This window comes from Lutra lutra, chromosome 18 (assembly GCF_902655055.1).
Source record: "Lutra lutra chromosome 18, mLutLut1.2, whole genome shotgun sequence".
In the NCBI taxonomy this organism is placed as follows: domain Eukaryota; kingdom Metazoa; phylum Chordata; class Mammalia; order Carnivora; family Mustelidae; genus Lutra; species Lutra lutra.
The window spans coordinates 16,487,454-16,514,668 of NC_062295.1; the positions used below are offsets into that span (position 1 = coordinate 16,487,454).

At 35.7% G+C, this 27,215-nt stretch overlaps 1 protein-coding gene across 2 annotated transcripts in view; it reads left to right on the forward strand.

Annotated features, from left to right (window-relative positions):
* Positions 1 to 27,215, forward strand: part of LOC125090540 (phospholipid-transporting ATPase ABCA3-like) — a 127,559-nt gene that overhangs the window by 16,968 nt on the left and 83,376 nt on the right. For both annotated transcript variants that reach the window (XM_047713302.1, XM_047713303.1), the window contains exons 5-11: positions 1,861 to 2,008; positions 5,277 to 5,536; positions 13,160 to 13,276; positions 13,632 to 13,749; positions 23,335 to 23,508; positions 24,211 to 24,389; positions 25,161 to 25,295. In XM_047713302.1, the coding sequence (XP_047569258.1) occupies positions 1,861 to 2,008; positions 5,277 to 5,536; positions 13,160 to 13,276; positions 13,632 to 13,749; positions 23,335 to 23,508; positions 24,211 to 24,389; positions 25,161 to 25,295 (1,131 nt within the window). The remainder of the gene's footprint in view (positions 1 to 1,860; positions 2,009 to 5,276; positions 5,537 to 13,159; positions 13,277 to 13,631; positions 13,750 to 23,334; positions 23,509 to 24,210; positions 24,390 to 25,160; positions 25,296 to 27,215) is intronic.

Sequence of the window (27,215 nt, forward strand, 5' to 3'; positions counted from 1 at the left end):
AAAGAACTTAGCAAACTCAACACCCAAAGAACAAATAATCCAATCAAGAAATGGGCAGAAGACATGAACAGACATTTCTGCAAAGGAGACATCCAGATGGCCAACAGACACATGAAAAAGTGCTCCACATCACTCGGCATCAGGGAAATACAAATCAAAACCACCATGAGATATCACCTCACACCAGTCAGAATGGCTAAAATTAACAAGTCAGGAAATGACAGATGCTGGCGAGGATGCGGAGAAAGGGGAACCCTCCTACACTGTGGGTGGGAATGCAAGCTGATGCGACCACTCTGGAAAACAGCATGGAGGTTCCTCAAGATGTTGAAAATAGAACTACCCTATAACCCAGCAATTGCACTACTGGGTATTTACCCTAAGATACAAACGTAGTGATCCGAAGGGGCACATGCACCCGAATGTTTATAGCAGCAATGTCTACAATAGCCAAACTATGGAAAGAACCTAGATGTCCATCAACAGACGAATGGATAAAGAAGATGTGGTATATATACACAATGGAATACTATGCAGCCATCAAAAGAAATGAAATCTTGCCATTTGCGACGACGTGGATGGAACTAGAGGGTATCATGCTTAGCGAAATAAGTCAATCAGAGAAAGACAAGTATCATATGATCTCCCTGATATGAGAGAGAGGAGATGCAACATGGGGGGTTAAGGGGTAGGAGAAGAGTAAATGAAACAAGATGGGATTGGGAGGGAGACAAACCATAAGTGACTCTTAATCTCACAAAACAAACTGAGGGTTGATGGGGGCTGGGATGTTATGGATATTGGGGAGGGTATGTGCTATGGTGAGTGCTGTGAAGTGTGTAAACCTGGCGATTCTTAGACCTGTATCTCTGGGGATAAAAATATATGTTTATAAAAAATAAAATTTAAAAAAATGTTTTTGGTACAGTTTCAAACCTCACCTTGTACGATCTCCCGACTGTTCTGGCCACTTAGCTGATTCTTACCTTTAACATTGCTACTGTGACTTGCTCTACAGTCTCTCTCCCAACCACACCCACCCCTTTCTTCCTCCATCTTCCCATAAATGCCCTGTACATATTACTATCACTGAATTTACTGTAGTGTAAATATATATATATATATATATATACACACATATATATATATAGAGAGAGAGAGTGTCTCAACTAGAATTTGAGCTCCTTGAGGAATAGGTGCTATATCTTAATCCTTGAACACACAGTAAGTGCCTAAAGCTTTTGTCTTGGTAACTTGAGTGTATTAATATTTACCTAGGGTTATGATATCTGCCTGCCCCTCCTGGTGGTACTGATTTCTCTGGTCTGACCCCTGACTTGAGGCAACTGCTGGTCCATTTGCTGTCTTGTAAAGCTACTTAGATCCATCATGATCTACCTTGAAGTTTAGTTCTCTAGAATTAGTATTATCTTTTCATTTAGTAATGAAATCATGCAGTATTTCACTTTTATACTTTCACATATCTCATCTGTCTTCATGTGGGATTCTTTCTTAGGTTCTAATCACTTTTAGGAAAGGAAGAGATTTTCCTGTTGGAACACTTGGCTGCCATAATGGGAAGAGAAATTAGCAATACCTTTTGGTATGTTTCATTTCAGTATGCATGCCACCTGTCTATTTTGGGAAAGAGACATTGGCAATGGTGTGCAATGTTTGCTTACCACAAACCCACAGTAGCCACACAACAAGTCTGCTTCATTGGCTGATGTCCAGAATCGGCTTAGTGCTCGACACTCTGCCTCAGAATCATACATGTGCAATTTTTCTTTAACTTCCTTTTGTTTCTCATTCTCAATTATTTTTTCACTTACAGATGTTGTTTCTTTTTGCTCCTTATAGGTAAAATATTTTCTGCGTTTCAGTAGTTTTCAGAGGAACAAGTATGTGACTTTTTTCCGAACTGACGGCTGGGAAACAGGTGTTCTCTTTCCACCTTTTCCTTCTGTGGGACCCAGAAGTCAAAGTAATTCAAACGGGGGACATCCTGGTGAGCCTATCTTTAGTTATACTTATTTTAATATCCAACTAATATAATAAGAACCGTCACTTGTGTATACCTTCATTTCTTCAAGCTTGTGATAGAAATTTGTTAATTTTTAACTTACTATATTGCTGGTGAATTCTTTATTTAAAATTTTCAGTGTCCAAAAGCTTGTGTAAAATTTCTGTACATTGGAACAATGTATTTTTATGCAGGTTCAGCTCAACTCAACTAAACTCTTGGAATTTAAATGGTCAGCTCCTCCCTTTAGGTGTATGACAAAGGAGGGGACTAGCATCTTTAAGGAAACAGAACAAACAATTATACACTTTAGTGTCCACTGTTCATTTCACCACAATTTCTGGCATAAGATCCAAAATTATAGGATATGCAAACAAGCAGGAAAATGTTACATAAAATTAAAAGAAAAAAAGAGTCAATATAAGTAAGTGGACAGATAAGCTAGATACTGGAATTGGCAGACAACGAGTTTAAAATAATTTTGAGTATTTTGATGTCATGTTGTTGTTAGCAAATGTTCTCTGATATAATGTGAAGAAGAGGACACTTTACCCCTGTAAACTTGTAACTCCGTTAGTGAAAAAAGATCATTCAAATACAAAATACAGAACGTACTCCAAAATACATGCCCAGTATTCTTGAAAACTCTCAAGGTTGTGAAAAACAAGAAAGGATAATAAGGTTTCATAGATCAGAGGAGACTATGGAGACATGACAACTAAATCCAATGTAGCATCCTAGGTGGGAACAGGGGGAAAAAATGACACTGGGGAATAACTGGTGAAATCCAAACAAAGTTTGTATAAACTAGAAATTATTTTGTGTCAATACTAATTTCTTAGTACCATGTACCATGGTAATATAAGATGTCATATTCGGGAAGCTGGGTGCAGGGTATCAGTAATATTTTTCAGTCTTTTTGTTTCATTATTTCCCTTCTAGAGAAGCCTTTTGGACATTTTTTCCCTAAGTATGTCCTCTCATGAAATTTTAATACCACAGATATACTACAGATCTGTTTCATTGTGGCTTTAGGCTCTATAACTCTGTTGAGAATGTATGGTATTTAGGACCCTCTATATTACTTTTGCAAATTTTCTGTAAGACTACATTTTTTTTCCAAAATAAAAAGTGTATTTAAAAAACTCTCCAAGCCAAAGTAGCAATAAAAGTGGAAAAAGTGACAATTTCTGAATCTAAGTACATGTGTAAAAAATTTGTATCTTCCTGGTATTGAACATTTCTCCTCTAATAAGGAACAAAATAAAGATGTTTGCTCTCATCAGTTCCTTTCAGCATCTTACTGGGAATCCTAGCTTGTATCAGAAAAGGGCAATGAAATAAAAGGTATAGATTTTGGAAAGGAAGGAGTGAAATTATCTTTATGTGAAGTTGACAGAATCATTTTATGTAGGTGCTTGTGAGGAGATCCACAAAAAAGTACCACATAAAATGTATTAATTTAGCAATATAATTTAATAATTTATAATACATATAATTTATACAATGTAATTTATAATACATATAATGTATTAATTTACCCAAGATGTACTATACAATAATAAATTATAAATCTATACCCAAAACAGCAAAACATTTCTGAGAGAAAACTTTAAACACCTAAACAAGTGATGATATATCTAAATCTCATTGGTTGGGTTACTCAAAATTGTTAAGATGTAGCTTTTCCCTGAATTGATCTGTACTAGCAATATAGTGAAAGTCAGAATCCCAGCAGTCTTTTTGGAAAAAAATGGCAGGCTTAATCTAAAATTTATATGGAAATACAAAGGATCTAGATTAGTTTTTTAAAAATCTTGTAAAGGAATGTCAGTGTCAAAGAACATTCAAGACTTATTAAAAATCTACATAATTAAGACATTGCCATGTAGGTGTAATGACGAACAAATACAAATGAAAAGAATGAGGTATCTGGAAATAGACTCATATACATATATACATATATACATAAAATAGTTGGATTTTTTTTCATGAAGGCACCAGTATAATTCACAAGGAAAACGAAATCTTTTGAACAGATTGTGATGGAATAACATGGTATGTGGATGGAAAGAATGAATCTTGATCACTAACCCATATTTACACATTAGTTAAAAACATGATGATCATAAACATAAAAACTAAAATCATAAAATTCCATAACAAAATTTATGAGAGTATCTTCATGAATTTGGGGCCAGCAGTGATTCATTAAGACAGAAAAGGTATTACTATAAAAGGAAAAATTGACAGATTGAACTTCATTAAAATTAAATATTTTAGCCTATGTGAAGAACTCTATTAAAAGAGTAAGGTGGGACCCAGAAGGGAGAAAATGTGACACAGATCCACATTCAAAATCTATAAGGAAGTTATGTTGATGAACAGAAAATTCAGTTTTTAGATGTCATAGCATTGCCAAATCTTAATAAAAGTTTTTAAGTGTTTGCTCATTTTTATACTAAACTTGTGTAACAGTAAGTAGCTATTTGCATATTCCCACATATCCAAGGACCACGCTGAGTAGCTCTTCTTTAGTGGACATCAGCTCATGTAACTCACTCAGTATGAACTTCACTTAATTTTTTAAATATCAAGGGTACAGAATTAAAGTCTTTTCCTATGCTATAGTTTATTCAATTCTCATCCGGTTTATTGAAATTGCAGAAAGCAGCTCTGTAATTTCACACAATATCTTACTTTCTGGGAAGCTGGGAATTAGGATCCTTTTAAAAAGAATCTAAAAAAAACCACAAATGAGCAAACAAAAAGCGGAATCAGACCTACAAATACAGAGAACAAGCTGATGATTGCCAAAGGGAGGGATAGGCAAAGTGCGAGAAGGGGAATGGGAGATACAGGCTTCCAGTTAAGGAATGGGAATAAAAGGCAAAGCACAAGGAATATAGTTAATTGTATTGTAATAGCATTGTATGGTGACAGATGTTATCCACAATTGTGGTGAGCACAGCATAATATATACACATATTAAATCACGACATTGTACACCTGAAACTAATGTAACATTGTGCCTCAAACATACTCAAGTAAATAAAAATTTAAATAATAGAAAATATTTATTATGTATTTGGTGGGGAAACCGTAATAGCTGTGAAATTTAGACTATTTTAACAGGAGCCTCTTCACGATAATTAAATTTGTTGTTTCTGACATACTTTAGTTACATTTTTCTTTGTTCACTTCAGCTATTTCTTGTTCTGTTGTACTTAGCAATCCTTGTTTTGTCATTTAGGGTACATCACTGAAGGGTTTCTGGCAATGCAGCATGCCGTGGATCAGGCCATCATGAAATATTATAACCACACAGCTACACAAAAGCTATTCCAAGATGTCACTGTCTTTGTTCAAAGATTTCCATATCCAGAATATTCTCATGATTACTTCTTTACCTTTTTTGGTATTGTCATCCCTTTAGTAATCTTATTTATCTTCTCTATGAATCATCTTACCCTCATTCAGTCTATTGTGTGGGAAAAGGAAAAGCGATTGAAGGTAACTCTGCTTTTCTTGTGGTAAATAGAGCTTCTGGAGAAAAAGCTGGGTCTGTAGCATAAATTGGAGGCTGGATTATTTCTACCCACTCAGCCCTGGTAGATGGTCCTGTTTCAGTAGCAGCCAGAAAGTGAACACTGATTTCTCTTGGCAATTTTCTAGAATTTTGTTTTTATTGGAGTTCTTTGGTTTTATTTCTAGAAGACTAATTCACAAGGTTATTACAAATAGAATTTAAATGCCAAATGCTCTAAAATCTCTCTGGAATAGCTGGGTTGCAAAGACTTAATCAACTGGACTAATAGAATTGTCTTGATGAATTTAGATACAAGTAAATTTCAAGATTATGTAATTCTATGATTAGTTTTCCTGAGTTTTTTTTTTCTAAATGACCTCTTATTGTCCCCTTCAGAATTTGTATGTCTTGGTAGGAACCATGTTGTGTTATGGCCAGAGACTTTGCAGTTCAAAATACAGTCATTTAACCAATGATTAATTTATAAGTAATATATGATTATTAGCATATATAATTATAAGTAATACATTATTATTACATATTTGACATGTATGATATACAATAATATTATAAATAGAGGGGGAGAAATGATTTATATAATTATATATAATTGATTTATTGCCTAATTTGTTTCAGGAACTCTGATAAATCATAGATTTGAATCCTATCTCTATTATTTTTTGACTCTGACATGTCATATAAATTTTCTAGCCTTTTTTCTCAACTATAAATTGAGTATAATAATAACAACCAATTTGGAGGGCTGTCATGATAGTAAGCTAGATATTGTATAAAAAATTACCACCATCAAAACAGCTGGGCCTGATGTTGTGAGATGGAAAGGAGGAAATAGCAGTTGAGTGTTTGGTACATTGTCAGGTACATAGTGAGTGTTCAACAGCCATTAGATGTGGCTGTTAACATCAGTCATCTCTCCATTTCACTTGTCTCCTTGTGTAGTCTTAAATCATGTCATTTTTCTCTCTTTCCTCTCTTAGTGGCTGCACCACTTCACAGATCAGCCTCACGTTGTTTCTCACCATCACCTCTTCTCACTCTGGGCTCTTTTCACACATCTCCTTACCCTTCAGCTTTCCTCTGAACCTACCTTGTACATTGTTGCCAGGGTTATTGTCCTATAACACAGATGGCTATAAATAGATTTTAAGGTTGTATTTATCTTTGTTCTCTCCTAAATAAATTCCACTTACGCATATACATTTTCTAATATTTGGCCTCTGCCTACTCCTTGTTTTGTTGTGATTGTTTACAAATATAATTTAAATGCCAAATGCTGTCAGACATCTCTGGAATAAGGAGAACTACAAAGAAATAATCTACTGGATTTGTGGAGCTGTGTTAGATACAAATCAATTCCAAGATTCTATAATTCTGTGATTGAAGAAGAAATTTTTTATGGAAATATTGTTGACACACAGTGTTACATTAGTTTCATCTGTACAGCATTGGACACATTTGCACATTATGCTATGCTTAGGACAGGTGTAACTACCATCTGTCAACATGAAACACTATTACATTACCTCTGACTATATTTCCTATGCTGTACCTCTCATCCCTATTACTTATTCATTTGATAACCGGAAGCTGGTAACTCCCACTCCCCTTCACCGATTTTGCCCATGCCCCCCACTCTCCTCTCTGGCACCCAGCAGTTCTCTGTATTTATAGAGATGTCTTTGTTTTTGTTAATTTGTTTGTAGTCCATCTATAGATGAATGAATAAAGAAGATGTTGCATATAGCTACAATGAATATTAGCCATAAAAAAAGAGATCTCGCCATTTGTGACAGTATGGATGACATTACTTTTTGATGTCATGTTCAGTGATTCATTAGTTGCATGTTTTTAACTTTTTTTTTTTAAGATTTTATTTATTTATTTGACAGAGATCACAAGTAGGCAGAGAGGCAGGCAGAGAGAAGGGGAAGTAGGTTCCCCTTTGAACAGAGAGCCCTATGCGGGGCTCGATCCCAGGACCCTGGGATCATGACCTGAGCCGAAGGCAGAGGCTTTAACCCACTGAGCCACCCAGGCGCCCCTGTTTTTAACTTCTTGAGGAACCTCCATACTGTTTTCCAAAGTGACTGTACCAGCTTGCATTCCCACCAGCAGTGTAAGAGGGTTCTCCTTTCTCCATATCCTTGCCAATAGTTGTTTCCTATTTGGTTAATTTTGTCCATTCTAACTGGTGTAACGTGATACCTCATTATGGTTTTGAATTGCAATTCCCTGACAGCAAGTGATGTGGAGCATTTTTTCCCATGTGTCGGTTAGCCACATTTCTGTCTTCTTTGGAGAAGTGTCTGTTCATGTCTTCTGCCCATTTTTTGACTGGATTATTTGTTTTTTGAGTGTTGAGTTTGGGAAGTTCTTTATAGGCCTTGGATATCAGCCCTTTATCTGTAATGTTGTTTACAAATATCTTCTCCCATTCCTATAGGTTGCCTTTTAGTTTTACTGACTGTTTCCTTTGCTGTGCAGAAGCTTTTCATCTTGATGAAGTCCTAAAAGTTCATTTTTTGTTTTTGGTTCCCTTGCCTCTGAAGATGTGTCTTGGAAGAAGTTGCTGTGGCCAAGGTTGAAGAGGTTACTGCCTATGTTCTCCTCTAGGATTTTGATGGATTTCTGTCTCACATTGAGGTCTTTCATCCATTATGAGTTTATCTTTGTGTATGGTGTAAGAGAATGATGCAGTTTCATTCTTCTGCATGTGGCTGTCCTGTTTTCCCAGCATCATATATTGAAGAGACCGTCTTTTCCACTGGATATTCTTTCCTGGTTTGTCAAAGATCAGTTGACCATAGAGTTGAGGGTCAATTTCTGGAGTCTCTATTCTGTTCTATTGGTCTGTATGTCTGTTTTTGTGCCAGAACCATACTGTCTTAATAATTACAGCTTTGTAATTGAGCTTGAAGTCCAGAATTGTGATGCCTCCAGCTTTGGTTTTCTTTTTCACCATTCCCCTAGCAATTCAGGGTCTTTTCTGGTTCCATACAAATTTTAGAATTGTTTGTTCCAACTCTGTGAAAAATATAGATGTTATTTTGATAGGGATTGCACTGAATGTATAGATTGCTCTGGGCAGCATAGACATTTTAACAATGTTTATTCAGCAACGTGGCAGGATACAAAACTAATGCACAGAAATCAGTCCCATTTCTATACCCTGAACAGTGTGTCTGAAGAAAGAGAAATTAAGGTGTTTATCCCATTTACAATTGCATAAAGACCATAAGATACCTAGGAATAAACCTAATGAAAGAGGTAAAGGATGTGTACTCTAGAAACTAGAGAACACTTATATTTCATTTTTAAAATATTTTCATTGAAGTATAACATACATACACACAGAAAAGTGCCCAAATCAGAAGTGTATATATATATATATATATATATATATATATATATATATATATATATATTTAAAGATTTTATTTATTTATTTGACAGACAGAGATCACAAGTAGGCAGAGAGGCAGGCAGAGAGAGAGGAGGAAGCAGGCTCCCCACCGAGTAGAGAGCCTGATGCGGGGCTCGATCCCAGGATCCTGGGATCATGACCTGAGCTGAAGGCAGAGGCTTTAACCCACTGAGCCACTCAGGCGCCCCATGGAAGTATATATATTTTAATCCATTCAGGCTACTGTAACAAAAATATCGTAAACTATATTGCTTATAAGCAATAGAAACTTATTTGTCTCAGTTCTGCGGCCTGGAAAGTCCAAGAACAAGGTGCCAGTAGATTAAGAATGTCTGATGAGAAACTGCTCTGCAGTTTGTAGATGGCACCTCATTGATCACTGTCTTCCCATGTAACAGAAGAAATGTGAGCTCTCTGGGGTCTCCTTTATAATTCATGAGGATTCATGAGGGCTCAGTCCTCATCACTTAATTATCTGTGTGCCGTCACACAGGGGACTAGGTTTTCAACTTAGGAATTTTGAGGAGATACTAGCATTCAAACTTTCATGAAGAAAGTATGCCCATTTTATCGTGACCCCCGTAAGAAATAAAATACTGCTAACACTCTAGAAGTCTTCTTGGGTATGCCTCCAAACATTTTCCCCAAAGTACACACTAACCTGATTTCTAATTTTATGAGTTAGTTTTGTCTGCCTTGACCTTGATAAATGGAATCATGCATTGTATTATGTTGTGTCTGTGATTCCTTCAGCTAAATATGTAGCTGTAGTTCATTTATATTCATTGAGATATATGAGTTTTAAGAGTCCATAGTATGACTATCACAATTTATCTATTTTCCTTTAGGGTTTGGAGTTAGGATATTATAAGTAATTCTTCTATGAATATTTTACATATGTTTTTGCTGCATGTTAGATTATGCATATTTAATTTCAGTATATAGTGCTAAAGTTTGCCAGTAAAATTTTGCCGATTTTCACATCCATTAGCAATGTATGAAAATTCTGTTTGCTCTACATTTCACCAAAGTTTTTTTCTAATTTTATCTAATTTTCTAATTTTTTAAAATTTATGGGACCGCAGTGGCCTCAAAAATGTAGAGATCTTTCACTTTTCATTGTTTTAATTGTAAGTCTTTTACCTCCTTGGTTGAGTTTATTCCTAAATATTTTACTCTTTTTTAAAGATTTTATTTTTTTATTTGAGAGAGAGAGACCACCAGCAGGGTAAAGAGCAAAGGGATGGGCAGACTCCCTGCTGAGCAGAGAGCCCCATTTGCAACTCGATCCTGAGGACTTGATCCTGGGACTCCTGGATCATGATATGAGTTGAAGGCAGACACTTAACTATCGAGCCACCGAGGCACCCCATATTTTTTTTAAAGATTATTTATTTATTTATTTAACAGAGACACAGCAAGAGAGGGAACACAAACAGGGGGATTGGGAAAGGGAAAAGCAGGCTTCCCCCTGAGCTGGGAGCCCAATGTGGACTCAATCCAAGGATCCTGGGATCATGACCTTAGTCAAAGGCAGACGCTTAACCACCGATCCACCCAGGCGCCCCAGCACCCCATATTTTACTCATTTTGATGTTCTTGTAAATGGAATTGTTTTCTTAATTTCCATTTTAGATTGCTTATTGGTAGTGTATAGAAGTTCAACTGATCTTTGTTTGTTGACTTTGTATTCTTCTACTTTGAGGAGACATTTATTAACTCTTTTTAAGTGTGGAATCTGGTTTGCATGTAACATTGTCTCATCAACTTGGATGCCTTATATATATATTTTTTTCTAAATTGTCCTTCTTCCATTGTGTATTTTTTACTTCTTTGTCATAAATTAATTGGCCATATATGTGTGAGTTTATCTCTGTGCTCTCTATTCCTTTGCATTGCTCAATGTTTTAATGTCTGTCTTAATGTCTGTTTTAATGACAGTACTGTACTGTTTTGATTACTATAGATTTGTAATATAGTTTGAAATCAGAAAGTGGAATGTTCCAGCTTTTTTCTTCTTTCTGAAGATTGCTTTGCCTATTTGGGGTATTTTGTGGTTCCTTATAAATTTTAGGATTGTTAGGGGCACCTGGGTGGCTCAGTGGGTTAAGCCTCTGCCTTCAGCTCAACTCATGATCTCACAGTCCTGGGATTGAGCCCCGCATCAGGCTCTCTGCTCAGCGGGGAGCCTGCTTCCCCCTCTCTCTACCTGCCTCTCTCCCTACTTGTGATCCTTCTCTCTCTTTCAAATAAAAATTTTTTTTTAGGATTATTCTATTTCTGTGAAAAATGACATTGGAATTTTGATGGGGATTGCATTGAATCTGTCCATTGTTTTGGGGAGTATGGACATTTTACCAATATTAATTTTTCCAGTCCACAAGCATGGTATACCTGTTTATTTGTTCGTGTTGTTTTCAGTTTCTTTCTTCAGTATCTTAGAGTTTTCAGTGTACAGGTCTTTTACTTCCTTGGTTAAATTTATTCCCAGGTATCTTATTCTTTTTGCTGCATTTGTAAATGGATTTTTTAAAAATTTCTCTTTCTAATATTTCTTTATTAGTGAATAGAATTGCAACAGATTTTTGTATTTTGGTTTTGTATCCTCCAACTTTACTGAAATTGTTGATTAGTTCTGAAAACTTTTTTGGTGAAATTGTTTGGGTTTCCTATCATGTCATAAGCAAGTAATTCTGATTTGCCTCCATTATTTCTTTCTTGCCCAATTGCCCAAACTAGAACTTCTAATAGTATATTGAATTAATGGGTTATTAATGATGTGTCTTTCCTATAGTTAGGTTTCCTTTAATTGCTCTCAACAGTGTTTCAGTTTTCAGAGTAGAAGTTTTACACTTTTTTAAAAAGACTTATTTATTTATTTTAGAGAGAGCAGCGGGTAGGGCAAGGGTAGAAAGAGATCCTAAAGCAGATTCCCCACTGGGCAAGAAGCTGGATGTGGGACTCAATCCCAGGCCCCAAGATCATGACCTGAGCTGAAACCAAGAGTTGGCCGCCCAACAGACTGAGCCACTCAGACACCTCAGAAATCTTGCTTCTTTTGTTAAATGTAATTTGTCATTTTCATTGGTTATGAAAACTTGCTAAGTACGTCTGGCTGTAGCATTGATTGCTAGGAACCATTTATCCTTATTTCTGTCCCCTGTGCATAAGAAAGCAGACCTTTGCCCATTTTTAAAACTTTGGAAAGTATGCAAATTCCAATGATCTTCACATTCATTCATTTGTCCCTTCAACAAACATTTATTAAACTCTTTGTATGGGCCAGGTAGGTATGGATAGGCGTAGTCTCTGCCCTCTACCCTAGAAGAGCTTAAAGTTACAGAACTTAATATTGGTCCATCAGTGAAATTCAATAGAAATATTTAAAATAGCCTGTGAAGGCTCATACCACTCATTTGAATCTTCTTTTTTTTTTTTTTTAAAGATTTTATTTATTTGACAGACAGAGATCACAAGTAGGCAGAGAGGAAGGCAGAGAGAGAGAGGATGAAGCAGGCTCCCCGCTGAGCAGAGAGCCCGATGCGGGACTCAATCCCAGGACACTGGGATCATGACCTGAGCTGAAGGCAGAGGCTTTAACCCGCTGAGCCACCCAGGCGCCCCTCATTTGAATCTTCTTAATGTTTTTCTATGTTATATGCTCAACTTTTTTATGTTCTTTTGTTAACACTTGAAATAACAAGTATTTCTTTGAAGAATATAGTTCATAAAGATTATTTCTAAAACTGAATTTTCCCCCTTACTTTTCTTCATGGTTTTAGTGTTTGCTTCTATCTTTTATAATTTAATTAAAATCTATTTATGTTATTTAATCCCTCCTAGAAGAGGGCATGATAAAAAGAAAGGGGATATTAATCTAAACAGTTTATAGTTTTATTTAAGAGTTTTTCATACCTGAGCAATATCGGGTAAATTTTTGGTGAGATCATCTGTAGGCTTATAAGCTTCATAGCATTGCCACACACTAGCTGAGTGATTTTAATCAAGTCATTAATCTCCTCCTCTATAAATTGGGCATGATAATATTTCTTATTTAACCAATTTTGATTGTGGCAGAAATAAATCAGATAATCTTTGTGAATACATTTTGTATAATTGTATTGTTTTACATGATGTTTGATTTGTGTGAACTCTCCCACAGGAGTATCTGCTCATGATAGGACTCAGTAATTGGATGCTGTGGGCTGCCTATTTCTTCACATTCCTCTCTTTGTATTCAGTTATCATCCTTTTGATGTGCATTATTTTCTTTGCCAAGGCAAGTGTCTATTTCACTGTAGTATGATATAGCTAAACTTCAAGAGGAAAAACAAGCAACGTGGTGTGGGCCTAATAGATTCAGGTTGTCAGGAAGTGAACATGTGCCTATTGTTGACACCACTCTGGAAATTCAGGAGCTGTTTAGTCTCTCAGCATACTAAACTTACTAAACATACTAAGTCTAGATGTGTGGACCTTTTGTAGTTAATGAATTGTTTACTCATCTCCCTGAAGTTTGTCATTAGTTTCACTAGGACCATTAAAATGTTTAAAGATGTTTCATTTCTCCTCTTTTGTTTTACTGTGATGCCATATAGAGTATGACTCAACTGGCTTCCTGATTGTTTTGTTAGATAGAACCTGTGCCAGTCATCCAGCACAGTGACCCATCTCTTGTCTTCGTCTTTTTGCTGTGTTTTGCCATCGCCACAATATTCTTCAGCTTCATGGTTAGCACGTTCTTCAATAAAGGTGAGACTGAAACTCCTGGAAAAGATAATTAATGAGACAATGGGGGTTATATTTGGAAGCTTCTGAGACCTTCATTTGCTATCTCATCTGGAGCCTCTGTTTACATTCTAACTAAACAGATAAGTATTGCAAGCACATGGAATGATAAAAGGGAATGAAGGGAGCAGTGAAAATTAATCTAGTATAGTATACAAGTGAAAAAGGATGAAAAACAAAATAACGTCATATATGAGTATTCTTTTTAACCTTTACCTGCCACTTTTCATATGGTATTGATTTAACCATCCAGCAGGAGTGGTAATGATGGGGATGGCTTCTGTATATTTTGTTGGAGGGAATAAAGTCTGTCAGTATCTGAAGATGATCTGGAGTATGTAAAGAGAAAGAAAACAAGAAAAAAATTGCTTGCCTGAAAGAAAGGGCCCGTGTACTTCATTAATAGATCTTTATTGTGTGTTTGCTGTGTATTCGAAATACAGTGTATGTCCCATACAGCTGACATTGACCTCATAGATGTGCATATCATCTGCCCAAAAAATTACTTGATAGGACATGCAGAAAGCAATGAAAATTTATGAATCATAGTATATATAGGAAAAAGGGATTAAAATACTCCAACTCCATATAGGATTGAGATAAACCTAATAATTCTTCCTATAAAGGTTAGTTTTTAAACATTTTTGAAAGACTGGAAGATTGGAATGGGTTAGGGTTAGGGTTGTACTGGCACAGTATCTAATAAGCAAAGGCAATTGAAAGTTGTTTCCTTGCTTTTTGAAGGCTCTCATGCCAATAGCAGTCATGACTTTTATTTTTATTTCATTTTATTTTTCTCTGTACATTATCATGAGTATTGATAGTTAATGGGCACAGGACTGTACAACCTATAAGCAGCCCAAACAAACAGATACGACCGACCAACCCTGCAGGTAAAGAAAAGTGGTGTGTCAATCAATGTAAGGCAGAATGTGATATACTAAAGAGAAAAATGAGATAGTCAGAAAGCAGATTCTTTCATTTTCTGTTTCTGGAATTATGACAGACTCGATATTTAGAGCATTTTTATATGTGTCTTTAGTTTATAAGTTTATATGTGTTAGACTTTAACTATGGTACATACATAGAAAAGGAATTGCTGGGTCATAGGGTTTGTAAATGTCCAACTTGACTACCTGTATCCAACACTTCCAAAGTGGTTCTGTGCATTTACAGCCCCACTGGAAGAAGATGAGAATTCCAATTATTCCATATTATTGCATACTTATTACATCAAAATTTATTACATCAAACTTTTATTTGTGCCATACTGGAGATATGAAATGCTATCTTATGGCAATTCAAACCTGCATTTTCTCACTTACTGATGAAGCTGTGTTCATTAGTAATATGGGTGATGTATTTCCTTTTCTGTAAAATCTGTGCATTCATATCTGTTATGATTATTGATTTGCAGGAGTTTATATATGTGTTCCTGCTACCTAGTTGCAAATGTGTAGCAAAACTTATCCCAGTTTGGAGCTTTCAGCTTGTGTGTGTGTGTGTGTGTGTCTTCTAATAGTTACTAATTTTAATACAACCAAACATTTCCTTTACCGATCTTTTCCTTCATAGTTTGTGATATTAAATATTTCGGTGAAAAAAATTTTCTACTCCAACATCATAAAATTATCTTCCTGTGTTCTTTTGTGTGTGATATGATGTAGCAAATTGACTCTTCTCCCAAGTGCTTAGGCAGTTGTCCTAGCAACATGTGATAAACAGTTTACCTTTTCCTCACTACTCTGCAATACCTACTCTGCTGTATGTCAAATTCCCACTCATGTGCATTTCTTTGGAGGTGATCCTTTCACTGAAAGAGAAATTAAGAAGATGACCCTGTTTACACTTGCCCAGAAATAACAAAGTGCCTAGGGATGAATTTAACCACAAAGGTGAAGGACCTATATTCTGTAAACTATAAAACATTGATGAAAGAAATTAAAGAGGATATTTGCAAATGACACTATAGACAAAGGGCTGATATCGAAGATCTATAAAAAGCTTCTCAAATCCAACACCCAAAAAACAGATAATCAATTTAAAAAATGGGCAGAAGACATGAGCAGACACTTCTCCAATGAAGACATACAAATGGTGAACAGACACATGGAAAGTGTTCATTATCATGAGCCATCAGGGAGATTCATATCAAAACCACATTGAGATACCACCTGACACCAGTTAGAATGGCCAAAATCAGCAAGGCAAGAAACAACAAATGTTGGAGAAGTTGTGGAGAAAGGGGAGCCCTCTTACACTGTTGGTGGGAATGCAAATTGGTACACCCCCTTTGGAAAACATTGTGGAGATTCCTCAAAAAATTAAACATAGAGCTACCCTGTGACCCAGCAATTGCACTACTGGGTATTTACCCCAAAGATACAGATGTAGTGAAAAGAAGGGACATATGCACCCCAGTATGCCACAATGTCAACATATGCAGCAATGTCCACGATAGCCAAACTTGCCCTTCAACAGACAAATGAATAAAGAAGATGTGGTCTATATACACAATGGTATATTACTCAGCCATCAGAAAGGATGAATATCCAACTTTTGTATCAACATGGATGGGACTGGAGGAGATTATGCTAAGTGAAATAAGTCAAGCAGAGAAATTAAATGATATGGTTTCAATTATTTGTGGAACATAATGAATAGCATGAAGGACATTAGGAGAAGGAAGGGAGAGATGAAGGGGGAAATCAAAGTGGGAGATGAACCATAAGAGACTATGGACTCCAGGAAACAAACAGAGGGTTCGTAGAAGGTAGGGGGATGAGTGAGCCTGATGGGTATTAAAGGAGGGCATGGATTGCATGGAGCACTGGGTGTTATACGCAAATAATGAATCATGGAACACTACATCAAAAACTAATAATGTACTGTGTGGTGACTAACAAGACAAATAATTTTTTTAAAAAAGAAAAATTAAAGAGGGAACAAAGAAATGGAAAACATTCCATCCTCATGGATTGGAAGAACAAATATTGTTAAAATGTCTATGCTACCCAATGCAATCTACAGATTTAATGCAATCCCTCTTAATATACCAACAGCATTTTTCACAAAACTAGAACACACAACCCTGAAGTTTGTATGGAACCACAAAAGATCCAGAATAGCTGAAGAAGTCTTGTAAAAGAAAAGCAAAGTGGAGGTATCACAATTCCAGACCTCAAGTATATTGCAAAACTATAATAATCAAAACAGTATAGTACTGGCACAATACTGGACATGTAGATCAATGGAACAGAATAGAAAACCCAGAAATAAACCCACTATTATATGGTAAATTAATCTTTGACAAAGGAGGAAAGAATATCCACTGTGAAAAAGTTGCTTTAACAAATGATGCTGGGAAAACTGGACAATTACATGCAAAAGAATGAAACTGGACCACTTTCTTATACTATACACAAAAATAAACTCAAAATGAATTAAAGATGTCTTTGGTCTCTAAGTGTGAGGCCTGAAACCATAAAAATCCTAGAAGAGACCACGGACAATAATTTCTTTGACATATTTTTTGATCTGTCTCCTGAGGCAAGGGAAGTAAAAGCAAAAATTAACTATTGGGAACACATCAAAATAAAACCTGCACAGTTAAGGAAATAAAGGCAACCTTCAGAATGGGAGAAGATACTTAAAAATGACATACCCAATAAAGGGTTAGTTAATATCCAAAATCTATTAAAAAAAAAAACTGATATACAACTTAACACCTAAAACACAGATAATCAAATTAAGGAATGGACAGAAGGCATGAAGAGACATTTCTCCAGAGAAGACATCCAGATGGCCAGCGGACATGAAAAATGCCCAACATTGCTGACCATCAGGGAAATGCAAATCGTAACTACAGTGAGAGATCACCTCACACCTGTCAATGGTTAAAATCAAAAGCAAAAATATTGAGTGTTGGTGAAGATGTGGAGAAAAAGTTGGTGCTTTTGGTGAGAATGAAACTGGTATAGCCACTGTGGATAACAGTGTGGAGGTTCCTCAAAAAATTAAAAATAGATCCAGTAATTCCCCTACTGGTATTTACCCCCCAAAATACAAAAACACTTAATTCAAAGGGGCAAATGCACCCCTATGCTATAGCATTTTTAACAATAGCCAAATTATGGAAAAATTCCAAGTGTCCATCAATAGATGAACGGATAAAGAGTTGGTTTATATATACCATGGAATATTATTCAGCCATAGAAAAGAATGAAATCTGGCCATTTGCAACAACATGGATGGAGCTAGAGAGAATAATGCTAAGTGAACTAAGTTACTCAAAGACAAATACCGTATGATTTTACTCACATGTGGAATTTAAGACACAAAGGACAAAAAATAAAGGAGAGAGAGGTAAACCAAAAATAGGCTCTTAACTATAGGGAACTAACTGAAGGTTATCAGAGAGGAGGTGGTTGGGGATGGACACAATAGGTGAATGGAATTAAGAATACAATTATGATGAGCACTGAGTAATGTATAGAATTGTTGAATCAGTGTATGGTAAACCTGAAACTAATGTTAATTATACTGGAATTAAACACTAAAACCTTAAAAAATGTTGCTGTATTCAGTTTGCTAGATTTTGTTGATGACTTTTGCATTTGTAACTCACAAATTTTATTTTCTTTTGATGTCTTTCTCTGACTTTATTACTTGGGTTATTCTGACCTCAAAGAATGAGTTATGAAGCATTCCTTTATATATTTTGGAAAGTTCGAGAGGGATTGGTGTTCATTGTTCTCTAAGTTTCCATATAATTTACCAGTGAAACCATTGGGTACTTTGCTTAAAAAAAAAAAAAAAGACTTCATTTATTTATTTGAGAGAGAGCAAGCATGAGTCAGAGGAAAGGGGCGGAGGAAGAGTGGGAGGCAGCTCCCCACTGAGCAGGGATCTCGACACAGGGCTTGATCCCAGGACCCCAAGATCATGACTCAAGCCAAAGACAGCAGTTTGATGGCCTGAGCCACCCAGATGTCCCTGGTACTTTGCTTTTTTAAATTTTTCCAATTTTTCCAATTTGCTTTTTCCAATTTTTAATTGGAAGGGTTTTTGGAAGTAATACAATATCTTTGCTTGTTATAGGTTCATTCAGATTTTCTGAGTCTACTTAAGTTAGTATTGGTAGGTTCTGCATTTCAAAGATTTTGTCCGTTGCATCTAGGTTATGTAATTTGTTGGTTATTATTAATATTTATTATCATTACTTTTAAGGATGAAAATCCATTGAGTTGTTTGTCTTTTTTTATTTAAATTTTGTTAGTTAACATACAGTATTGGTTGCTGGAGTAGACTTCAGTGATTCATCACTTACAAACAGCAGTCGGTGATCATCACAAGTGCCCGCTTTTTTTTTTTTAAGATTTAATTTATTTATTTGACAGAGAGAGGGAGATCACAAGTAGGCAGAGAGAGAGGAGAGGAAGCAGGCTTTCCGCTGAGCAGAGAGCCTGATGCTGGGCTCAATCCCAGGACCCTGGGATCATAACCCAAGCCAAAGGCAGGACTTTAACCCACTGAGCCTCCCAGGTGCCCCACAAGTGCCCTCTTTAATACCCATCACCCATCTAGCCTATCCTCCACCCACCTGCCTCCATCAATGCTCAGTTTATTCTCTATCAGTAAGAGTTCCTTATGCTTGTTTCCCTCCCTCTCTCCTTTTTAAAATTTTTTCTTTTCCTGCTTTCCATGTGTCCGCCTGTTTTCCATCCTAAATTCCACATATGAGTGAGATCATATGGTATTTATCTTTCTCTGATGACTTCACTTCATTTAACATAATACACTGTAGCTCCATCCGTATTGTTGCAAATTGCAAGAATACATTCTTTTTGATGGCTGAGTTATATGCATATTGTAGCTATCGTGGACATTGCTGCTATAAGCATTGTGCTCTTTTGAATCACTGTTTATATCCTTTGGATAAATGCCTAGTAGTGTAATTGCTGGGTCATGGGGTATTTCTATTTTTAACTTTTGTGAGGAACCTCCATACTGTTTCCCCAGTGGCTGCACCAGTTTGCATTCCACCAACAGTGTGAGAGGGCTCCCCTTCTCCACATCCTCATCAACATCTGTTGTTTCCTGAGTTGCTCATTTTAGTCATTTTGACAGGTGTGAGGTGGTATCTCATTGTGGTTTTGATTTGTATTTCCATGATGCCCATGAGCATTTTTTTTCATGTCCGTTAGCCATCTGTATGTCTTCTTTGCAGAAATATCTGTTCACATCTTACGCTCATTTCTAAACTGGATTTTTTGGTTTTGGGGTGTTGAGTTTAATAAGTTCTTCATAGATTTTGGAAAATAGCTCTTTATCTGACATTTCATTTGTAAAAATCTTCTCCCATTCTGCAGGTTGCCTTTTAGTTTTGTTGATTGTTTCCTTTGCTGTGCACAAAGCTTTTTATCCTGATGAAGTCCCAACAATTCATTTTTGCTTTTGTTTCCCTTGCCTTTGGTGATGTATCTAGCAAGAAGTTGCTGTGGCCAAGGTCGAAGAGGTTTCAGCCTGTGTTCTTCTCTAGGACTGTGTTGGATTCCTGTCTCACATTTAGGTCTTTTTTTTTTTTTTTTTAAGATTTATTTATTTATTTGACAGAGAAAGATCACAAGCAGGCAGAGAGGCAGGCAGAGGGAGAGGGAGAAGCAGGCTCCCCGCTGAGCAGAGAGCCCGATGCGGGGCTCGATCCCAGGACCCTGGGATCATGACCTGAGCCGAAGGCAGAGGCCTAACCCACTGAGCCACCCAGGCGCCCCGCATTTGGTCTTTTATCCATTTGAGTTTATTTTGTGTAAGGTGCAAGAAAATGGTTTAGCTTCATTCCAAGGATGTACACCACTGTAGTGGACTTCTACAAGTTCCAATTCTGCGCTCTGCTGGTTATAATACTTTGGGGTAGCCTCCTTAAACAGGCCTCCTCCCCTCTGTAGCTCTATCACACTGGGTTCAAGTCTCAGAACCTTCTACCTTCCAAATGGTGGTTGCTTTTCTACTTGTAGACTTGCAGCATGTGTTTTCTCAGATCTCCCATTGATTTCTTAGGTGTTCAGAATGATTTGGTGAATATCTAGTTGTATTTGAGGGATGAGAAAAACTTAGGGTCCCCCTACACCGCCACCATCTTAACTTTTCTCCTCTCTAGACTGAGCCCAAGGAGGAAGTCCTTGAAAACTCTGATCTTTAGTCAGCAGAAGCAAAGTTAATAACCTAGGCTTGTGACTGGCATCTGAAGTTTGGGTAAGGGAAATAGCCAGGTAGGGCTGAATCCTTAAACTGTGGAATCTGGTGCTGTCTTGGAAAGAGTAGTGTCAAAATTGAGTTGAACATTATGACACCCAGCTAATGTCCTGGACACTTGCTTGATGGTGTGGGGAAAATCCCCCTACATAGCCACTTTAAAATTGAGGTCCAGCAACAACTTCTTAGAGTATGAAGTTGACTGGAAACTTTTAAATTATATAGGTATATAATTTATCAGGTTAAAAAGGTTTTTTTCATTTACTGTTCTAAAAATTTTATCTGCACTAAGGATGTAGAGTTTTATTTAGAATTTTTACTTGCATTTATTGAAATGCTAAAATTATCTTTTTTTTCTTAACAATGTACATTATATAAGCTGATTTTTAAGTATACCAATCTCATACTCTTGAAATAAATTTAAATTCGCCAGGATATGTTTTCCTTTGTATTCCTGCTGGATTAATTTTGCTAATTTTTGGTTTAAGGTTTTTACCTATATGTTCAAGAGTTAAATTGCTCTATGATTTCCTTTTTATACTGTCATTGTTGATTTTGTTATCAAGTTATGGTAGTTTTATAAAAGTATTTGGGAAGGTTGTCCTCTACTCTCTGTCTCAGAATTTCAGTGCAGTTGTCTAATTATTTCTTCTTTGAATATCTGCTAGAAGTTGCTGAAAAGGCATTGGGAAAGATTTTAATTATTGATTCAGTTTCTTTTATGACCTTAGGACATTCAGGTTTTCTTTCAGTTTTGGTAAGTTGTATTTTCTTTAACTTACATTTTTAGTTTTGAAATTTATTGGTGCAGTATCACTAATTTAATATGGTTTTTTATGTTCTTAATGTCCTTACTAATGTCTGTCATGATATATGCTTTTTTACTTCTTATAAAGTAATTTGTGCTTTTTTTTTCTTGATCAGTTTCACAACAGGTTTGGTTGCAGTATTAGTCTCTACAGAGAATCCGCTTTTGGCTTTGCTGATCCTCTTACCATTCCATAAATTTTGTATTTATCGCCATTTTTTAAAACTTGTGATATTGAATGTTTGTTTTATGTCTTTTAATAAATGAATTTAAGGCTAGTTGTTTCCCTCTTAGTACTGGTTTGACTGCATGACACAAATTTTGGTGAATAAGCTTTTCCCTGTTGTTAGAATGTTTTATAATTTTCCTTATAATTTTCTTTAATTGAGAATTATTCAAAGATGGGTGTCTTAAATTAAGCAACATAATGGAATTTTTTGGATATCTTCTGGTTATTGATTGCCAATTTAATGTAATTCCTTTGAAATTTGTTAAGATTTACTTTATAACCTAGTCAATTCCAGTTTTTTAAAAATCAGTATGTTTGAAAAAGATGTATATTTTGAGGTTGTTTGGGATAGTTGACATATTTTCATTAGGTCAAGTTTGTTAATTCTGATAAAGATGATTAAAATCTCTGCTATGATTATACATTTGTATATTTTGTTATTTTTTTGCATTATATATTTTGATGCCATTTTATCAGGTATGTCTGATATATTTGTTAGTTCTTATTTGTCCCCTCTCATTCTGTTTCTAATTTTAAGTTTAAAAAAGAATACACATTGATGAGTATATAAAGTGTTCTAGTTTGTGAATATGGTATGTAGAGTGAGGTAGAGAGGGAAAGGAAGAATCATTCCTAATAGTGGAATAATACATTGTACTTTATAATACACCATTTTTACTTAGATGCTGAATTTTAACTCCTGATGATGTTAATTGGTTTATTAACAGAAATTTTCTTTTTAGTGTTTTATCAGAGTCACGTTTTTGGAAATCTTCATATTCTAAACCATATCTGCTTTTTTGAGACCCAATTTTGTATTTCTGTTTATTCAAGTATCCTTCTTTTCCCTCAGTATCCTGGCATAGACTGAATTTCATAGTATCTGGAAATACAATCTAGATATTTTCTGATTATGTCAATAATAGTATTTACATTTATAATTTTTATGCTGAATAATAAATATGTAAATTTTCCATTAAGAACTATAATATTCATAGTTACTATATTATATAATGATAAATTCCAGAAAAAATTGTTACTGAAATGTTTAATTTCAGGCTTTTATTCATTCAGAAAATACTTTCAAGCACCTCCTAAGTGCCATGCATTTTATAATGGTGAGCAAATGGTGAACAAAAGAAATTTCTATTCTCACTGTGCATGTTTTATTACACTCTTCCAGTAAGACAAAGATATTTGTAGTTTAGGTTTCTGCATGTAGCTTTAATTGACCTTATAATTTCCTTCTTATTTCCAGCACATTTTGCTGTTTCTGTTGGAGGTTTCATTTATTTTGCCACTTACTTTCCATTTGCTACAGTCTCTACAAACTTTGCACAAATGACATTCACCCAGAAGCTGGCTTCCTGTCTCAGCTCAAATATTGCAATGGCACTGGGAACTAAATTCCTAGTCAAGGCAGAAATGGAAAGTGAGTATTTACCTTCTAAATTTGATGATATTCTCATAAGATATTCACAATTTTAAAATTGATTAATATTGTTAAACTGTCCTTCAAAAAATGATATTACTTCATACCACCACCGGTAGCACACGAGTGCTTCCACATTCTCTCCATAAATTTGCTCAAGTCTATTCGTATCTTTCCCTACTCATTTGGAGCTCCTGGCTGCTGTTTAGTGCTAGGACAGGAAGCAAAACAGGTTTGCTTTTAGTAACTTTTAGTCTTCCTTTTTTCATCAGGGCAATATCTACATAAAAATTCTTCTAGTCTTCTCTCCTGTGGATAGCATTTATCCCTGCTTTTCAATGATTATGATTTTCTAAAATTATATTTCCCAGTGAACATTTGGCATGAGGAGGGGTGGAGAGGAAGGAGTCCGTGTCTTAACCCATATGTTTGCTTATTTTTCCTAATGTTTATATTCCTGACTTAGTATATTTTATTTTTGTTTTATTCATCTGATTGTTTTCTGGCACACTAGGAAGCATCTTACATGATTACTTGCTCAGATGCCCTAAATTCTAATGGTATAAGAAAGTAACTTGACTATAATAGGAATCTCTGTAGAATATTAACACCTTTTTCCTTCACTCTTTAATTATGATGCAGTTGAATAACTGTTTTAGTGTCAGTTGGCACCTAAATTAAATGTCAACTGTTATCTCTTAGAAATTGGAATTAAATGGAGTAACATCTTCTCATCACCCAAAATGGCGAACTTTGACTTTACCCATGTACTGGGAATGTTTTTATTTGATGCTTTCTTATATGGCCTTGTGGCCTGGTATATAGAAGCTGTCTTTCCAGGGGAGTATGGTGTGCCCAAGCCATGGAACTTTTTCTTGCTGGTGAGTTCTAATGCTTCTGTTGCTGAGAGAGGTCACTCCTTATGAACAAGTATTGTAATTTCTATAAAAGCCACCATGAGCTAATTTTGCACTGTCTATAATTGATCCAGTAGTTCTGGTGCAAGAATAATTTTAATGACTCTGGCCACTCATTGGCCTTTTCCTAATACACTTTAAAGCACCCAGTATATATAACTATAAATAATGTGTAGATCATGGCGCATAACTCCAAACTTTAAAAATTCTGAGTATTCCATCACAGTTACAGACAAGTAGCTCATAAACGATTAAACTTGGGCATAAAGAAATTAATATAGTATGGGTCTTTGGGTAGTAAAAGCAGAGGTTTAGTTATGCCCCCTGTCTGGGCACTCACCACATGTTTTATATCCTTGTTCAGTACAGATGTCTTAGAGTCTGACCCATGCATGGGAATCATGTATATCTTGCCTTCCATTCTCAGTCCTTTCCCTTCTTGTATTGGCTTATGTATTGGCAAGAGAAGATATGACAAGGAGTGATATAATTGTTTTTGTTATGACCTCATTTTAGAGCAATTTGCATTTGTCCTCTTGGACAGTTATGATTTTAATAGAGTAGTCTGCTTTTATGCCTTGGGGATTCAGATTAAGCCATTGAGCTCCAAAATTTAACCCCAAGAAATTTTCATCAGTCCATCTCAGTACAAAAGGTAACAGGCTAAAGTATTTTCTGTTGCATCACTTTTCAAAAACGTTTGCAGTGATTTCACTTTTATTCCCCCTTTCTCAGCGCTCTCACTGGTTTGGAGAAACACCTGAGGAGAAAAAGGAAACAAGGCAATTTTATGAAACAAATGAAAGCAAGTATTTTGAAGCAGAGCCTACTGATTTGGTGGCAGGTATCCAAATCAAAAATTTGTGCAAGGTATTATTTCAAAAATTTTTTCTTCCTGATGGAACTGAAATTTAGTTTATAGTTTGTTGTAAATGATTATTACTAGAAATACCAGAAAAAAGATCACACGCTAATAGAAAGTCATGGCCTTTCTTTTAAGAAAGATCAAAATAAAATTTTTTCAGTATGTAATAAAAAGTCACATCTTTCTCCTTCCTCCAGAATAGATTTAGGTTTTCTATAAACTATATGGCGTCTTCCACAAGTGCCTGTCAAGGAATTTCCCTCTGTCAAGGAATTCATCAAGGGGGGACTTTTGAATCTCTTAATTTATCTTCACCAACTATAGGCATGCAGTATTTAAGTAACCTAAGCATTGGCTAGTATTGCCTCTCACAGGTCTACCTAAGTTTCGTTTGAGCTCCTAACCCCACAGCCTTGGGAAACCCAGAGCCTCCCTGCCAATACAGCTGATTTTGAAGATGAGTATATAACCATCAACAAAACAAAACAGCCTATAGAATGGGAGAAGATATTTGCAAATGATATAATCTGTTAAGGAGTTAATATTCCAAAATATGTAAAAAATCATACAAGCCAACACCAAAAAAGAAACAATCTGATTTAAAAATGGGCAGAGGACCTGAATAGACATCTTTCCAAAGCAGATGACCAACAGACACATAAAGAGATGCTCAACATCACTCATTAGGGAAATGCAAATCAAAACCACAAGGAGATTTTACCTCACACTGGTAAGAATGGCTAAAATAAAAAACACAAGAAACAACGGTGTTGGCAAGGATGTGGAGAAAAGGGAACCCTCATGTACTGTTGGTGGGAATGTAAATTGGTCCAGCCACTGTGGAAAACAGGATGGAAATTCCTCCGAAAACTAAAAGTAGAATTACCATATGATCCAATAATTCCACTCTTGGGCATTTACCCAGGGAAAATGAACACACTAAGATATGTGTACCTCAGTGTTTATTGCAACATTTACTGTGCCTAAAACATGGAAGTAACCTAAGTGCCCATTAGTGGATGAATGGATAAGGAAAATGTGTTATATATACACAATGGAATATTACACAGTCACAGAAAGCATGAGATTGTGCTGTTTAACACAATATGGGTGGACCTAGAATATATTATGCTATATGAAATAAGTCAGATTGAGAAAGACAAATATGTCTCATATTTCACTCATATTTCACAATATGTCACTCAAAAGTGGAGGCTAAAAAGTGAATAAACAAAACGCAGAACCAGAACTGTAAATACAGAGAACAAATTGATGGTTCTAGAGGGCAGGGAGATGGGAGTTTGGGGAAAACAGATGAAGAGGAAAGAAAGATACTAGCTTCCAGTTGTGTCATGAGTAAGTCAGGGGAATAAAAAGCAGAGCATAAGGAATATAGTCAATGATTTCATAATACTGATGTAATGGAACAGATGGTAGCTATAATTGTTGTGAACACAGCATAATGTATAAACTTGTAAAATCACTAATTTGTAGCCCTGAAACTAATGCAACGTTGTGTGTCAACTATAACCAAAATTAAAAATATTGACTAAGACCTTTGTTTCAGATGGAGGAATAGCTAAGGTTGTGCCTCAGAGGGTCATTTAATCAAACATTAGGGACAATAGCGACTTAGGGCATTGTTTGCAGGAACCTCAACAGAAGCCAAAGGTAAAGGATTATCTCAAATATATTTATGGGAGTGGCTTTTGTGGCTTGCATGAGCAAAATTTAAATAAAATTGTGCTACAAGAAATACGCCTAGCTTCTTTAAAAGAACTGATATAGTAAAAAATGAATAGAGGCCTTTGAACTGCCAAACTCCTACAGATAGGAAGCAGGCTAGAAAAAATAGCTGAAACCATGGGATGCTTTTCATGGTGAAGGAAGGATGATTGAGAAGTCAGAGTCAAGAATAGAAAGTG